Source organism: Phodopus roborovskii, unplaced genomic scaffold (genome assembly GCF_943737965.1).
Source record: "Phodopus roborovskii unplaced genomic scaffold, PHOROB, whole genome shotgun sequence".
NCBI classification, from domain to species: Eukaryota; Metazoa; Chordata; class Mammalia; order Rodentia; family Cricetidae; genus Phodopus; species Phodopus roborovskii.
The window spans coordinates 21,678,567-21,696,273 of NW_026126480.1; the positions used below are offsets into that span (position 1 = coordinate 21,678,567).

General features: G+C 44.4%; 1 protein-coding gene across 2 annotated transcripts in view; it reads left to right on the forward strand.

Annotated features, from left to right (window-relative positions):
* Positions 1-17,707, forward strand: part of Mical2 (microtubule associated monooxygenase, calponin and LIM domain containing 2) — a 186,902-nt gene that overhangs the window by 149,573 nt on the left and 19,622 nt on the right. For both annotated transcript variants that reach the window (XM_051192696.1, XM_051192697.1), the window contains 4 exons: positions 2,770-2,912; positions 4,009-5,305; positions 14,045-14,145; positions 17,316-17,396. In XM_051192696.1, coding sequence (XP_051048653.1) covers positions 2,770-2,912; positions 4,009-5,305; positions 14,045-14,145; positions 17,316-17,396 — 1,622 coding nt within the window. The remainder of the gene's footprint in view (positions 1-2,769; positions 2,913-4,008; positions 5,306-14,044; positions 14,146-17,315; positions 17,397-17,707) is intronic.

Consider the following 17,707-nt stretch of genomic DNA (forward strand, 5'->3'; position numbering starts at 1 on the left):
GCCCTCAGATCCTGTCCCCTATAGAAGGCAAAGTAGCCTGGCTGGTCCATCCTAGAGTTCCTGGGCAAGCACCAGAGAGGAGGATCTACATAGACAACGAATAAGTTCCTAGGCCAAGAGTTAGAGAAACCCTGGCTAGACTGGGTGTCCCATTCCCTCTGAAAGAGTTGGAGTGTCTCTATCTTTGCTGGATGGTTTTTGTGTAAGAGGAGGAACTAGGTGTGATTTGTACTAAGCTAGCATTTGTCTGCATGGTTGTGTGTACTTTTTGGATGAGGACACTGGAGGTAAGCAACTTACTCATGTGAGTTGTAAATGTGAACAAACTGGGGCGTTGGGGTCCCCTTTATCATCTTTTAGAGGAACTTGAAGACATCACCAGTCTTACAGGAGAGATTTCCCATCTCTCAGCCCCTCACTGGCTTTTCTTTCCCCTCCTGGAGTCATGCCTGGCCCTTGGGTGTGACTTGTCCCAAGGACAAAGACAAAGGAGAGACTGGGCCTCCATGTCTCCATTTCTCAAGTCTTCCACAAGTTCTATCTTTAAGACAATAATGACCTTGTGTCCAGAGACCCCTACCACAAGGGTGGGGCCTGGGATCAAAGGAAGAAGGAAGCAACTTCTAGGTCACAATCTTATAGAACCCAAGACTTTTCTGTCTAGCTTGTGTCCCAAGGTATCCCTGGCCCTGTGCTGCAAGGTCCCCTATGACTCTTCAGAAGAACAAAGGGGCAGTCTGTGGAGCTGAGGGGACTTTTGAGGCTACTTAAGGAGCCTGATTCAGAGGATGGCGGAGAGAGGAGAGTGAGGGGGCGAAAAAGAGGGGGAGAAGGAATTTGGCAGGAATTTAGCAACTGGGGGCAGGAAGCAAGACAGAGACTGACTCACAAGTTGCCTTTTTAGGCTCGAACCATCATGTTGTGGGCTGAGATGGGGTGTGGGTGATGGGATGGAGGCCAGCACTCCCCTGCGTCAGCTCCTGGCAGCCAATGGCTTTTCTCCCAGGATCTCCTCCTTGCCCCCAGTTACCTTTTCCTTCAGAAGCATCCTGGGGCAGGGGTGGGGTACCCTATGGGAACTTATGAACCACATGTGTATAGAGCCATCTCTTCAGAGTCTATGCCTGGTATGTACTGCCTAACATGTTTGCCTTTGTGTGAGGACAGCAAGAAGCATACTAAAAGTCCACCAACATCCCCCTGAAAGATGGGTGGAATTCTTCTTGAATGGAGGGAACTTAGGCATGGCTTTTCTTCCAGACTTGTGTCCCCAGAGATCCCATAGAGTCTGTGTCATTAAGTTCCTTGAATTTCCTCAAGGTAACGAAAGCATAGTTTGAGTACCTGAGCAGGTGCCCATCACCTAGAGCTTTGGGGGAAACTGAGGCCCAAGACTTGTGTTGAACTAAGAAATATAGATGTGTAGAACTTGTAGATTAGACACAAAGGGAAATCTGATTGGTCCATTTGAGCTGTAGGAAGCAGGGGTTGAGATATGGATGAGAGAATGAGCTAGTGAGATACACAGTTCCAGGATGTGCCTAGGGGACAGTGCTATGGAGCCCCGGTGGTTCGTGGTGGCCTGTGTGGTGATGTCTTGTTTATACTCTAACAAATAAAGCATGCCTGGAGATCAGAGGGCAGAGCTAGCCACTAGTTAACAATGGAGGTCTGGAGGTCTGTACAGACAGACAGGCTGGACAGAGAGAGGAATATAAGGCAGGGGGAGACAGGAACTCAGTCCCTTTTAGCTGAGGAGTTAGCAAGGTAAGAGTTGGCTGTGGCTTGTTCTTTTCTCTCTCTGATCTTTCAGCATTTGCCCCGATATCTGGCTGTGAGGTTTTATTATTAAAACCAATTAGAACTCATGTTACAGGCCTGAGGATGAAGCTCAGAGTATGCCCACGAAAGACTGTATGCTGTTTTCTGAATTTACCTGAGCACACGTTATGGGAAATTCCTCCACCTGGAGATAAAATACTTGACATTGCAGATTTAAGGTTACCAAGTGGAGGGGAAGTGGGCGAAGTGTCGAGGGACAGGAAGTGTCAGCAAATGTGGGTCCGAATGACCGACCGCCCAGGCTGCACTGTCAGAATCCTGCTCCTGCAGGACCAGATGACTGCAGCTGTCCATAGTTAGAACTGCCCAACCCCCAGAGGCCAGCCTAGCTCCTTTCTCATGTATCTCTGAACAGATGCAATGCTTCCTCCTGTTCCCTGAGCCCCAGAAATTTGGTCAGGCCCATTAATTCTGTGTGATTCAAGCCACTGATAAGGGTGTAACTTCCCTCCCTTGAGTTCCCATAAGATCTCAAGCTAACCGCCTCATCTGAGAGCCCCTCAGCAGCACACACAGGAGAGGAGAACCCATTTCATTAGGACTAGCATCTATCCTGCCTGTGCCCACAACTAATGGTCTGACATCTTGTGGAAAGAAACCTCAGAAAGTTTATTGATGAAGAGATTTAGTGCAATCCCAGCTCCTGACCACCATGACCTCAGGGAAACATTAGCTGTAAATGTCCATCTCCAAATAGTACTCTGTGGGTTGTGCTCACATCTCCCAGGAACGATCTTACAGAAGTTGGAAACACATGCATGACTTCTGCCCCAGAGCCATGCTACCAAGTCCCATGCTATGGGCACTAGAGACCTCCCTCTCACTCCATACCCAGCATCTTCCTTCCTAAAACTAAGGGTCCGCCCACAGTCTTCTCTTTTTATGCCAAAAAACAAGGCAACATGAAGTATGTTGTTTCCTTGATAGGTTCAACACCCATGAACAGAAGAGCACCGTTGGCCCCAAAGGAGCCTCCTCCTCCGTCTTTATCTTCTCCATCTTCCCTACCATCTTCCTTTTCTTTGGTCAATGAACCTGGACACACTTCAAATAATTCCTCCCCTCCTCAGGTAAGTGCTCTCGAGGGCCCTGCATGAGCGACGGGAATGTCGACTCACTCTGCCACACTCCTCACTACTGCCACACTTAATTCTGGATTCTAAGTGCTCATAGGTCCCTCCCAAGTGCAAAGCCAGAGCAGAGACAGGCTCTGCTATGGGCCTCCAGACACTTTTTACATGTGCCTTTCATAAAAACTCACCCTGGGCCCCCCTTGTGAGCAGTTACCCCCTTCAGCATTGTGTGGGAGATGAGCATAGTACATGTGCCCCTGAGGAAGTTCACACAGGGAAGAACAGCCAGAGGGTGATAGGTCCAGAAATAAGGGTGGTCTCATTAGCATTCAAGGACCTTGAGAGCAATATCTATTAGAAGAGAAAGTGACATCACTGAAATGGGTGGCTGGACTCTCCTTCCCTGCATATCACGCAGTCTCCGTAACCTGCTAGGACTGCACTAGACTCAGTAGAGTCCTCAAGACAGAAAAGGTGTGCACTCTTGAAGCCCTCTGGCCCGTGGCTTGCCCCTCGGGCACCAGGACTCTTGGCAGGACATGGACACTCTTTGTAAAGTCCATTTCTGTTCTGTTCCAAGTTCCCATTTGCTAGAAACATTGATTTCCCAGCGGTGCAAGGTGTGACATTTAGAAGGGTCCTTGGAAAGCTCCAAGGCCATCCTTCCCTACCAACTCTTCAGTTCAGAAGAATAACTGTCACTCCTTACCTTGATGGCCCACAAACAAGGGTTGAAGAAACTGAAAGTCCCCTTTAGTAAAGGTGGTACTTGAGCAAACCATGAGGGACCTGCCCTGCACTACCTGCGCTTACTGTTCAGGAGCTTGACAAGAGCAGCAGCCATGCCAGGCTTTCCTTTCTGGCTTTTTCTACACTTACCCTAGAGCCTTTAATGGTCTTCAATTAGAGCATATTTAGGGGCTGCAGGTAAATGCCAGCCACTTGGAACAAAGAACGGCCTTTCTGAAACCCCCTTCTGACTTTGAGTATCTAAGAGCAGGAGAGAGGAAGGGAGGGAGGTGTCCACTCACCTTCCCATCAAAACAAACACTAGGAGCTTTAAGTAACTGCTGTTTCTGCCCATCCCCTGTAGGTGCCAGCTTATGACCTCCACCCCCCACCAGTCTCCAGAGATGATTGCAGCCCTACTCCTCTCTACCTGAGACGTGCTAGGGCTCAAGGGCTCTCGAAGGAAATTCCTCTCTATCTGCCTCATGGTCCCATGCAGGAGAGCACAGGCCTGGTGAGGCCTTGTGGAGAAGGTTTCAGCAACCCTACAGAGATGACTTCAGAGGACTGCCAGGAAGCACGGGACCCTGTTAGGAGCACCAAAGGCATGGACAACGATTCCCACCCCATTGCAGGGAAGGACTGGTATTTGTACAATCAAAACCTAACTCTTAGGACTGCGGGGAACCCTAGAGAAGTGAGTGAGGGACCCAGAAGAGACCAGACAGGTGTTCCACAGCCCTCTGAAGAAAAGAAGTTGGGCTTGAAGAAATTAGTCCTTACACCAGAGCAGAAGACCATGTTGCTAGACTGGAGTGACTCTGCCCCTGAGCACAAGGCTGGGGAGCAGCATTCCCAGGAAAGAGCTGAGAATGGCAGAGGCTGTACCCTGAAACCATTCTACTCTTCCACCCTCCCTAGGCCAATGAAAGAGAAGCTGCTGTCCCAGACAGGGGCCCAGGAGGAGACTCGTACCCCAGCTGACAAGGCACCACGGGAGCGAGAAGTGCCTCCACCCAAGTCCCCCCTAAGACTCATAGCAAATGCCATCCTAAAGTCTCTGCTCCCCAATGCTGAAAGTGGAAAGAAGACCTGCCCTAAACCAGAGTCAAAAACATTGCCTCGGGGCCAGCCACATGGCTTTACTCGCTCCTTTAGTCTTCGGAAACCCAGTTCCAGTAAAGATGGGGACCAGCAGTCTCCAGGGAGACACATGGCCAAAAAGGCTTCAGCCTTCTTCTCTTTGGCTTCTCCAACTTCTAAGGCCCCTCAGGCCTCAGATCTTAGTCTTCCTGACCCCATCCTCCGCTCACGGAGTTTGCCCAGTCGTCCATCCAAGATGTTCTCTGCAGCCACATCTTCACCACCTGTCAGCAAGATTGAAGATGTCCCCACCCTCCTGGAGAAAGTGAGTTTGCAAGACGCCACTCATGTTCCAAAGAAACGAGCATCACGTATTTCCAACCTTGGCCTCAAAGATAAATCCTTTGAGAGTTTTCTCCAGGAATGTAAACAAAGAAAGGACATTGGGGACTTCTTTACTAGCCCCAAGGAGAAGGGGCCACCCAGGAAGAGAGTCCCATCCTTGGAGAAGCTGGTACAGCCTTTGGGCAGCACCTCTGTGGGGCAGGTGGCACATCCTCCTACAGGGCAAGATGCACGTAAGTGGCTTGCTTAGTAGTCAAGTCTAGAGTTCAGCTGGGCAGTTAGCAGTCTCCCTGATTCACAGACAGGCACTGTGCACTTTGATTTACTTCTCCAGTTCATTCTGACGTAAGTGGGAAAACTTGGGACTGGTGAGATGGCTCAGCTGGTCTTACAGGCCCTTGCTGCCAGCCTGATGACCACATGGTGGAAAGAGAAGAGCTCTCCCAAGTTGTCCTGTGTCCTCTACCTGTGCATCTCCTTTCCTTAATACACAGATGAATGTAATTGAAAAGACATGTAAGGAAACTTGAAAATTTTGTAAGAGAAATCCTAAAGGAAATTGAAATTTTGTTATAGAGTTAAATTAACAACAATCCTAGCACTTCCCTTTTCTCTGTTACCATGTGATCATTTTTGTTGAGATGTACATATAATTGTATATTTTAAAAGACCAACTTTATAGTCTAGGTATTATACAAATAATCACAGATTCTATATACATGTGATTTAAAAGAATGTTCTATCTTGAGGCAATATTGTCTTTAATGAACCATTAGTTGATTGTTTAAATTGTAAGTATTTATGTAATATGTATTTATGTAATATATCTATACACATGCTTACTTGTAAGTGAATGTATTTATAATGTATGGATGGTGATGGTTAGACATTTTTGCACATGTACCCTTTGCCCTTTGTTTCCCTTGAATTACTAACCACTTTTCTGTATGTTTGATTACCAATGAAAATAGAGACTTTTTATATTTAAACCTGGTTGTTGCTAATTATTTAATATATCAAAGATTCAGAGTAATCAAACAGTACGGAAATACCTAGCAAAAAGCAGAACATGTTATTGTTTCTGCACTTTGCCAAACATTTAGTGTATTTCTTTAAAGATAGCTTAAACACATACATGATGTCTTTTTTTTAATGTAGGTATGAGAATGTGTGGTACATATGCATGTGTGTGAATTTGTGCATGTATGTGCACTCTAGGCTAGAAGAAGTTGCTGGATGTCCTGGTCAATTACTCCCTGACTTCTTAGTCCCTTTAAAACAGCATCTCTCACTGAACCTGGAATTATGCTGGTAGCAAGAAAGCCACCATAATCCTCCTGTCCACTCCCCTATGATGCCAGGATTGCAGGAGTGGGTGCAGCCTTGCACAGCTTTTTATGTGGGGATTTTAACTTGGGTCCTCACATTTGCACAGTAAGCAGCATCCTTACCCTATGAGCTGTCTCCCCAGACAATGATTTCTTTTGTGGCTGAAGTGGTTCACTTGACCCCTTTAAACAAATTGTGATCCTATTATTTCCAGTTTTCAAAAATTCATTACCTATATATTCTTACCTTTAATTTTTTTTAATTTTAGGGGATAATCAGTTTTCAAAAATGGTTTATCTTCTTTTTACCCTAATCAAATATCTGTATAGATTAACAAGAGAACTTATTTGCAGCCAAGTTTAAAATAAGCATAAGTTTATTGAGTATATTGAGATATAAGGATTCTTTTCAGACACCATGAAATTTCATTTATATATATATGTGTGTGTATGTTTAATTTTTATATTTACTCACTTTTATTTTATGTATATGCATGTGTTTCCTACATGTATGTCTGTATGCCATGTGCATGCCTGGTGCCAATGGAGGCCAAAAGAGGGTATTTGGCCTCCTGGAACTAGAATTACAGATGGTTGTGAGCCATTGTGTGGGTGCTTGGAGTCAAACCTGGATTCTCTGCAAGAGGATGTTCCTAATTTGGCCATATCTCCAGCCCTACTTAATAGATGTTTAATAGATGGTACATTTATCTGCTTTAAAACTAAAAGGCACATAGCTGGATGTGGTACTGCATGTCTGTAATCCCAATACTCATAAGTCTGAAACAAAGGAGTATGACTTTGAGGCCAGCCTGAGCTATATAGTGAGACTAGATCTAAAAAGAAAGAAAGAGCAAAGAAAAGCCAAAGGAAAAAAAATAGCTGGGAACTCAATCTATTTGCATAAATATGAATTTATCCATATGATTAGAAAACTTCTGCAATGCAAAAAGCACTGTTAGCAGAGTGAAAAGGAATTCTAAAGAACTGGAGAAAATCTTTGCCAACTACTCATCTGATTAGAGATTCATATGCAGACTCATTAAGAACTTAAAAAATTAAACACCCAAACAACAAATAATCTAACCAATAAGTGGGAAAATAAACTGGATAGTAGAAGAATAAATGTCCAATAGATGCATTAAAATGTTTATTTAGCCATCAGGGAAATGCAAATCAAAACTGCCTTAAGATTGCATCTCACCCTAATCAGAAGTGCTGTCATCAAGGCCATCAAGGAAACTATAAATGCTGGCCAATGAGAATGGAGTTGGAACAAACATGAGAGACTCTTCTGTATTAGTAGCAGAAATATAAGTTAGTTTGGCTACTGTGAAACTTGGTATGAAGGTTCCTTGAGCTGCCATAAGATCCAGGTGTCCCACACCTATTTACACATCTGAAACAAAGTCAGCACACAACAGTCCTGCACACCCATGCACACTGCATACCATTCAGAAGAGCCAAGTTATAGACTCATTCAGCCTAAGTGCCCATCAGCAGATGGAGAGGTCCCAGTGTGGCAGCATAGGTCTGCAGTCTTTGCTCTTGGGCAGGAGAACTGAGAGGTGGAGAACAACTTGGGCTACACTGAGATCCTGTCTCAAAACCAAATCAGTGGGGGAAATATATATATATATATATCACACACATACCCCAAAACAAAAAGAAAATAATATATATATATATATACATATACATATACATATACATATACATATACATATACATATACATATACATATATATATATATATATATATATATATACACACATACATACAATGGAGTAGAGAGATTGTTCTTGTCCTATGGGATTTTGTTATTGAGTAGTGTCCATAATGTAAAGTGTGTTTCAGTTATTCAATGCTGCTCATACTAAGAACTCTTACATTGGTTGGTTATTTTATCAATTACTAAGAGAAGAGAGTGAACACCCCCAACTAGTTTTTGTGTTTTTATGTTGTTTCAGTTCTGTGACTTTTGGAGTCATGTATGTATGTATGTATGTATGTATGTATGTATGTATGTAATATGTATGTGTGTATGTATATATGTATACATATATATTCTTTTTAATATATTTATCTGTGTGTGCATGTATGTGTGATATGTGCATGTGTGTGAGTGTGGACATGACACATGAGTGGATGTCAAAGAACAACTTTGGGGGTTGGTCCTCACCTTCTACTTGTTTAAGACAGGGTCGCTTTTTTGAGATTTTAATTTTATTTGATATGTGTGGTCTTTTGCTTGCATGTATGTTTATGGACCAAGTGCATGCGGTGCCCAAAGAGTCAGATCCTTTGGAATGGAATTATAGACAGTTGTGAGCTACCATGTGGGTGTTGGAAATCAAACCCAAGTGTAAGCATTTGGGGTGGATCCGATCGGACAGGTATTCTGGGAGTCACAGAATACTGAGTGTTACAGCTCAGATGGAAAGGTATCCTGGAACCACGGAATACCGCAGGTCACAGTAAGCGCAGCAGCTTACAGCCCTGCTTCAGGGAAAGGCTTCCCCAGTGTATCAGCTCTTCTCCAGCAGAAGGTTTCCCCAGCTGTGAGGGTTTCCCAGGTGTATCAGCTCTGCTCTGACAGGACAGCGGAACTACTTCTGGATGGAACAGCTCTGCTCCAGCAGGAAAGGGCTTCCCAGCGAAGTTGTTACAGTTCAACTCTGCTCCCCTGTAGAGTGGAGAGCAGAGGGTAGCAACGCCATCTGCCAGAGGAAGGTTTCCCCAGTGAAAGTGTTAGGGTCATCTCTGCTCTGCAGCAAAAGGTCCTCGCCCAAACCTCATTCAAGAGATTTATTGGGAGGGAAGAATATAAGTGAGTGGCTGCCTCTACCAGGGTGGAAGTAGGCAGCCGGACAGCCACAAGCTGAACAGCCACAGGGTTTATACAGGGATTCTTAGTTTTTACAGAAAGATTTCCGGGGTGGGGATTGGTCACATTTCAGTCCCTGAGCTTAGAATGGCTAGATCTACTGCTCAGGGATTGGTTAGTTTTCTGCACAGGTTTAGGGTCAGATTCATTCTGGTTTCAGGGCCAAAGTGTGTTTCTTTCTCTGGTCCTCTTTAGCCTTTTGGCTCTAATTTGGGGGCCAGGGTGTATCCCCCCCCCACTGGCTTTGATTCCAGGGACAAAGTGTGTTTCTTTGGCTTTGCTTAGGGTATGTTTCCTTGCTGGCCCCTTTCCCTACACCAGGTTCTTTGTAAAAATAGCTTGTGCTTAGTCATTCCCCCCAGCCCCAGGCTCTCTCTTTTGTAGCTGTCCACCACTGTGTAATCCAAACTAACTGGCCTTCAAGCCTCCCATCTCACAGTACACAACTGCAATTGCAGATGTGTATATCTGGCTCTATGTGAGTTCTGGGGATGTGAACTCTGGTCTTCATGCTTGTCTTACTCACTGAGCATGACATTGTTGTCAAACCAGCTCCTATCCAAGAGGCTGATGTTTTCATCATATCAACAGTCAAAGTAGAGAGAAGCTGAACCAGAAACTGTGCATAGTAGCATTCAAAGTCCATCCTGCAGTGGCCTTCTTCATCCAAGTAGGCTCCACCTCCTACCGGTTCCAAAGCACCTTCCAATCACCTGTTCAAACACACAGGTCTGTGGCAGACATTTTGCATTCTAACAATATCAGTCACCATGCTATGGAATAGATCTCTTGATCTTGATCCTACTGAACTGAAAATTCATATCCTTTGAATGTCTCCTCAGCCCCCACCCTCCTCTCCTGCTAGTTCTAGTGATCAACATTTTATTAGATTCTCCACATCTATGAGTTTCTGTGATTTCCTCTTAGATAGAAATGCTACTGACTGGAGTGGAGGATTTGGTTTTGCTGTAGAACTCAAGCTTAGCATGTATAATTCTCTGGGTTTAATTCTCAGCACCAAGCCAAAAGAGAGGGAAGTGAGGAGGGAGAGAAGGAAGGAAGGAAAGAAGGAAAGGAGGAAGGAAGGAAGGGGAGAGGGGAGAGAAAGGAACAGGAGGAAGAAGGCAGAAAGGAGCTAACCATAGTAACATTAATTTTATATACCACTACTCTACTAAATTTATTAGTTCTCAGAGTTGTTTTGGTAGCATACATTTGAACTTCTTGAGCACATTTATGATAATTTAAATACTTGTCTGAATTTCACTGCATCAGTCATTTCTGGGTCTGTTTTTATGATGGATTTTTCTCTTCTCATTAGAGTAATTGTGTGTGTGTGTGTGTGTGTGTGTGTGTGTGTGTGTGTGTGTGTATGTACGTATACATAGTCATTGTTTACCAACTGAGTTTATGAATATTTTATTGAAAAGTGATTAGATTTTATTTTTTAATTTTAAACAGGGAACAAAGAATGTTTAATAAGCAGTAGAATAACTCTAAGATCACTCTGTTCCGTCTAACGCTTGTCTTTACACTGTTAGGTATGTCTGTGATAAGTGTTGCTCTAGCACTAATCTACCTGTTAATAAAGTAAAAGCTTCCCATGATCTCTATAATGCCCCAGGTGTCTGTCCTACTCTGACTAGGGACAATCAGAGAATCTCCCACCCAGGAAAGCTTAAAACAGTGGTTCTCAATCTGTGGGTCTCAAACCCTTTGGCAAACCCCTGTCTCCAAAAATATTTGCATTACAATTCATAACAGTAATAACAAAAATAATTTTATGGCTGGGAGTCACCACAACATGAAGAACTGTATTATTAAAGGGCCACAGCATTAGAAGGGCTGAGAACAGCTACAGTAGAGACCATTGAGCCTGCAACTTCTTTGCAGTTGTATGCCCAACCAGGTAGTTACTTTTTATACATCTTTGGATTCCTGTTAAGCAGTAGGTACACATGGACTTTACTCTGGTTTCTAATGTTCTTTTTTCACAGCATTCCCTCCCCTGCAGGGCTCCATCCTACACATGACCACTGCCTCTGCCTGACCAAAGTCTGAACTGCCTTTGCCCTGTTTGTATTTTCCCTGTCTGCATTTGGTTATCAAAGAACCTCGGGACAGAAGCATCTATGGCTGTAGGACTTTCTGTATGGGTTTTGACTCTTATATTTTATCTTTCTATACTGCCTGTTGACTAATGTCCAAAAAAAAAGATTCTTTGTATATTGTGCCCTGAATTCTACTGCTTTCTGGTGGGAAGTCAATTCCAAAATCAGTCATTCTAACATAGTGTAGTGGAGCAATGCTACAAGCTCTTAAAAACTGAGAAGGAAAAGTGACCTTCAGAACAACTGGTACTCCATTATCTAGAGAGATGACTGCTAATCGCCTTTCTTACCCAAGGAGGGGCATATGCTTGGAAGCCATTTTGCCCCCATTTCCAAATGAAATTCTACAGAAATATTTACTTTTTGAAATTAGAAAAAGTTTCAACTTTACATCTATACTTCTCCCATACTTAAAAGTCAATTAGGCAGTTTTAGTAACATAAAAGTATTGTTAATTGAGTCAATGATAACAATGGAAATGGTGGAGACAGCTGGGATGTTAATGTTGTGTAGAATCTTCTAGGAGACACACCTTTGAGTCTTCTGCAAGAATGTTTTTAGAGAGGGTTAATTGAGGATGAAGACCTATCCTGAATGTGGACAGCACCATCTCATGGGCTGGATGAGTAGACTGACTAAAAGGGGACAGAAAGACTGTGTGGCAGGATTCGTATCTCTCTGCTCCCTGATACTCAGAGGTGAGCCAGCCCCTTCTGCCACCATGCCTTCCTTCCATGATGGTCTATATCTTCAAACTGTGAGCTAAAATGAACCCTCGTTCCTACAAATCAACTCTTTTGAGAAGGTCCCTAGCTCAGGCTGGCTTCAAACTCCCTATGTAGCCAAATATGACCTTGAACTTCTGGTCCTCCTGTCTCTGTCTCCCAGACAGGAGAATCTAACCCAGGGCTGGGAATCTAACCCAGAGCCTCCTGAATGCCAAACAACCGATATATCAGCTGAGCTATATCCCCAGCCATGAAATTGCCCAATATCAGGTGTTTGGTCCCAGAAATGAGAAAAGGAGTAAACAAAACAAGACTAAACATTCCCAATAGCTACCTTCCATATACCAGCTTCTGTCAGGGCCTTTGATTGTCCACAGCAATTCTACACATAGGAATACTGACAGTAGAACTCGAGGGTATAAATTCTGTTATAGCTTCTCTACTCAGTGCCCTGCGCCTCAATTCCCCTGTTGTAATTTAGTGGCTGAAGCAGGATGTAATCCCTGACCAAAGAGAACACAGCCTCCTCCTATAGCGACGATGCCACTCTGTGATTCTATCTTTACCTGAGCTTTCCCATCTGGCAAATTAAAGTGGAAAACAGCAAACTCCCTCCCTAGAGAGGCTGGGTTGTTATATGCATGTTTTGTATTATTTTGCTTTGAATAAGAGCGTATGTAAATGTGTTGCTGGAGGTTAAAATTACCCTTATTTTGTAACACTTGGCTGCTCCCACTGGGGTGAATAGTTGAAAATTATAGGGAGGCTGGAGAGGATGCTAGCTGACTTGGAATTACTTCCCTCTTCTCTCTCCACCCACTCCATCGTTCTATGCAGACACAAGCTGCCACTGTAGAGTCCAATTGCCATCTCTAAGTTCTAGTGGGTTCTGCAGTGTAATGACCAGCATGGGTTCATCCTGGTATTGGCATAGACTCTGTCAGGTGTATGTTCAGGGGCAGATGTTCTTGCTGGGAAAAATGAAAGTCTCCTGTAGCACCTGGAAGCCCATCACACCTGGTCCCCAGCCAGATCACAAAAAGGTGTTTGGTCAATGTGGGCACATTACTGTCCTCAGCCTTCCAGTTCATGTTTGGAGTCTGGTATGGCCCCTCGGCTTTAGCTTCCCATGGGCCCTGCTTTGTTGGGCCGTCCCTATCTTAAACTGCTTTTTTTCCTGGCATTTGAATCATCCCTTCCATGATGTGATAATATCTGCAAGTTGGGAAAATAAAAGTGGCATTTGTTTAGCCATAATTAATGAAATATTTATGTTGCATGAGGCTATGTGATAAAATCCTTAGGCTTAGAGTCCTTTTGCTTCTGATTACATTTGGGATTTTTTTTTTCTATGACCAGACATTCTGACGCCAGCTCTTTTACACTGAGCAGATGTCGTGTAGTAAAAATGGGTGCCAGATGCTGCAAGCCGCAGAAGGGCGATTTGTTTAAGAGCTGGCTCAGACATTTTTTTTTTTTTTTTTTTTTTTTTTTTTTTTTTGCATTCAATTACTCTGTAGAATGAACCTTACCCGAGCGATCGTAGGTAACTCAGCTAACTTCAGATATGCATTTTCATAATAGATTTTTGATCCAAGAGCATTGTGAGCAAGGCTCCTGCCCTGTAAAGGGTGTTTAAGGACTTCCTTGATTTCTGCATAAAACCTTGTTTTGTTTTGTTTTGTTTTGAATGTGAGAAGAGAGCTGCAGAGCTCTTGGCAGGGATCCAGAAATGTAATTAACGTGGAGGGCCAACTTTTCAGTGGCCCTGAGGTACTGCTCTCCCAAGCTCCTGGCAGGTGCAGTGAGGGGTAGGCAGGAGGAAGCAAATAGGGTGAGGGAGAAAAGAGGCAGCTGTGAGGCGTGAAGCAGGAAAGGAAGCCAGCGGTTGGTGATTTCTCCGGTTCTTGTTTCAGGCCCTGGAGCTCCAGTGACAGAGGCCACCTCTTCTCCCTCTTCTACCACCTCCTCCTCTGCAGATGAAGACTTTGACTCCCAGCTTTCCTCCAGGTTAAAGGTAACATCACTCGGAACACCATCCAATGCCTTGGCTGGCTGGGGCTCATTTCCTATCCAGGTTTCAGAGCCAATGTGGGCTCCAGCTGCCAGGATCCTCATGAGGATCAGGCTACATTGCAACTAACAACCACCCTTCTTTTCATCTGGAACACTCTGAGATTTGTCTTCTATTTAAAAAAAAAATCTCATAGTCTCAAATGGAGGAAGGAAAAAAAGAAGACATACGGACTTGAAACCATTTGGCGAGTGCCATGCTTAAAGTGGGTTTAATATGTGGTCCAATAAGCAAACCATTGAAATTTTTCAACAAGCAGATGTGTATTTCCCCAAGGGAAGCACATCTTCATTTAAGAAGCACTAGAGGCAGACTGCATAGAAAATGTTATGTTTATTCTAATCAGAGCTATGAAACGAACCATGCAGTTGCCCAAAGACACGGGCGCACCTACTGTGAAAGGAACAACCTGCAACCTGCATGCCACTGGGAAGGCAACCATCCCCTTGGCTTAGTGGATATTAATGGCTAGAGAGCACTTTCCAAATCTCTCCTACTAATGCGGAGAAAACAGAGTGTAGTGTGCCTGTAAATGTATCTATATGTCACAGATACAGAGACTAATGTTTGCCACCCAAGCCCACTGCTGTCTTATCAAGCTCGTCCCCTAGGACTCAAAAGGGTGGGATGCTAGATGGCGGTCCTCTCGTGCCTCTGGGGTAGGCAGGGGAGCACCGCTCTAGTACTGTTTACCATTTTGGAGCAGAGAAGAGCTAGTGAGGGAAGAGGAGAAGCAAATTTATTCACTCACACTGGACTTTTCCATATCTAGCAAGGGAAGCTTTGGCTTCAGCTCAAGTCACAAAGGGGGATTCCAACTCCCCAAGGCAAGTGAGGGCACACACACATGTACACACATACAGTGGAGGGGAGGACAGGAACTTTTCTTTTTTCAATTGGGGGCTTCTTGAGTTACTTCAATCCTCACCAGAAATGAATTGTATGTAAATTGTATTACACCAATTTCTGGGGGTTCCGTATTTCCCCCATCCCCTCAAATGAGTTTAAGTTCATTCTCCACTCAAACGAGACAGATCCCAGACTCGGTCTTCTTAACACTCAGAGAGAAAGAAGAGGTTAGCACTGGCATGTGGAAATAGCAAGGCCATAATCCAAAATGAACCTCATGACCAGCTCCTTGTCGTCTTGCTGGCCTAGCACATGGCTATTTGTCACATCAGAGTGCCAGGTGGTGAAGTGTTCCCAGGCTACCTTCTTCTAGTGGGCCCTACTCCACCAGGAAACCTTCAAATGGGAAGGAAGGGGTTTGGCCTCTGGGTTCTCTGTCTCTTTGGTTGCATTCAGGTGTGTCCCCACCCAAGAGTCACAATGGAGCCTGCCCAGATGAACCTCTGCACAGGAAGCTGGAGGCAGGATGCCTGAAGCAGGGGGCTTGTGGCAGCTGACCCTTGCTCCTTCCCGTCTCCCACACTGTCTCTTTTCTTGCCCACCCTTAGCTTCTCGTCTTGACTATCTACAACATCACTGTTGCTGTGAACAGAATAAAGAGCCCATGTGTAAGGGGATCTGAGTATTGCTAGAATATGTTTTAAATAGAAGATAACAAATTACTTTCTTCTCTCTCTGTGTGTGTGTGTGTGTGTGTGTGTGTGTGTGTGAACACTGGAGTGTGTGGTGTGTGTGCACGCACACACACACACACACACACACACACACACACACACACTGAGGATCAAACACAAGACCTCACACAATGCTCAGCAAGCACTCTGCCGCTGAGCTACACTCTGCACCCTGTGGAGAGGGCTATGCTTCTGGAAGGCTGCAGAGCACTGCTGTGGTCTACTCTTCTCCATATGTTCTTCTTTGCTTCCTATTGCTGTGAAGAACACCATGACCACAAACAGTTTGGGGAGAAAAGAGTTTATTTCATTCAGTTTATAGGTTACTGTCCATCACGGAGGGAAGTCAGGACAAGAGCTAAAGGCAGTGACCTGGAGGTAGGGGCTGATGCAGAGGCCGTGGAGATATGCTGCTTACTGGCTTGCAATTGAGGCCCCTTCTTCCTAATGACCCAGCTTGGATCAAGTTGACAAAAGCAAAACAAACAACAACAACAACTTACTAACGAGAACATCAGAATTTGTATTCACTTGTCTCTGTTTAGAGGAAAATGATACTCCTATAGGCCCTACCACAGAGCAGGGGTCCTTGATTGCCTAGTACTTGGCAAAAGGAAAGGCAGTATTGCCTATGGGAAAATTTGCATACTGAGGACAGCTCTCCTGTGCCCTATTACTAACTGTGTCGATTTGGGCAAGTTATCTTTCTGAATTTTGTTGTCCATATTTGTAGAGACCTACAATCTGAGAAATAAAGGAGATGTCATGAAGTAATTAGCTCATTGTCTGGCACATGACACTCTACACATGCTAAGATTAAAAATGTGTGTTCATATGATGGGTGCTCCTGAGATGCTTGTAAAATAAACAAACCAGGTTTCCAGGTGAGCTGAGATCCTCTCTAGAATAGAAGCACCTCTCACCCTTGTCCAAACTTTCTCCAAAGATCCTCACTGATTATTAGAGGGTCCCCGTGCTAAAGCCAGAACCTGAGCAGTCTACCTGGGGTCATCTCTAGGAGCAATGCTGGACTGTGTTGAGATGTAAAAGCCAAGAGTTCCTCCCAAAGATCTTTATGATTCTAAAAATTCTAGAAGTACAAAATCCATCCCTGAGATGGAATATTTGGGAGGCAAAGGCAAGTAGATCTCTGTGAGTTCAAAGACAGCCTGCTTCATGTATCAAGTTCCAGGCCAATCAGGGCTATACCATAAGACCCTATCTCAAAATAAGAAGGATAATGGTACTGCTGATGATGGTGATGATGAAGTTAAATAAAATTTTAACTTCAGTTTTTTTTATTCACTGTTCAATTCCAATGCCACATGTGGATAGTGGCATTCATATTTCACATGGTACAGATAGAGGTCATTGTCTTCACTGTAGAAAGTTCTATTGGATGCTGTTATGCTAGAAGCCCAGCAGTGGCTTGGAGCCATGCATGCAGAGGGTAGAAGTCAATGATGAGGTTTTGTAAACTTAATCCTGTTTTCTTAGTCTTGGCTTTTTCTTCTCTGTTGGTTTGTATAGGAGAAGACACCCAAAAGAAGAAGGAAGCTGGAGAGGCAGTTGGTTAAGCAAGAAGAATTGAAAAGACTCCATAAGGCTCAGGTCAGGAAACAAACATGTGAAGGGTACCCCTGGGGTTTGGATGGAAAACCCTTCAGGAGTCAATCTGTACTTGGGAGATAGGCCAGGGAAGGGCCTGCCTTCCTTCTCTGAGAACCAGGCTTGTGGCCATTCTGAAGGTCCTGGACCAATCCCCAGTAGGGCTCTGGGATGAGGAGCTCAGGAGGTTGAACTATACTCACCCCAGTTACCTTTTCAGTCTCAGGTTTGTGTCCTGCAAAAGAGAGGCTGGCATGTGGCTTTGGCCATCATCATAAGCCCTTTCTCCCCCAAAGTAGTGACCTTGGTTGTAT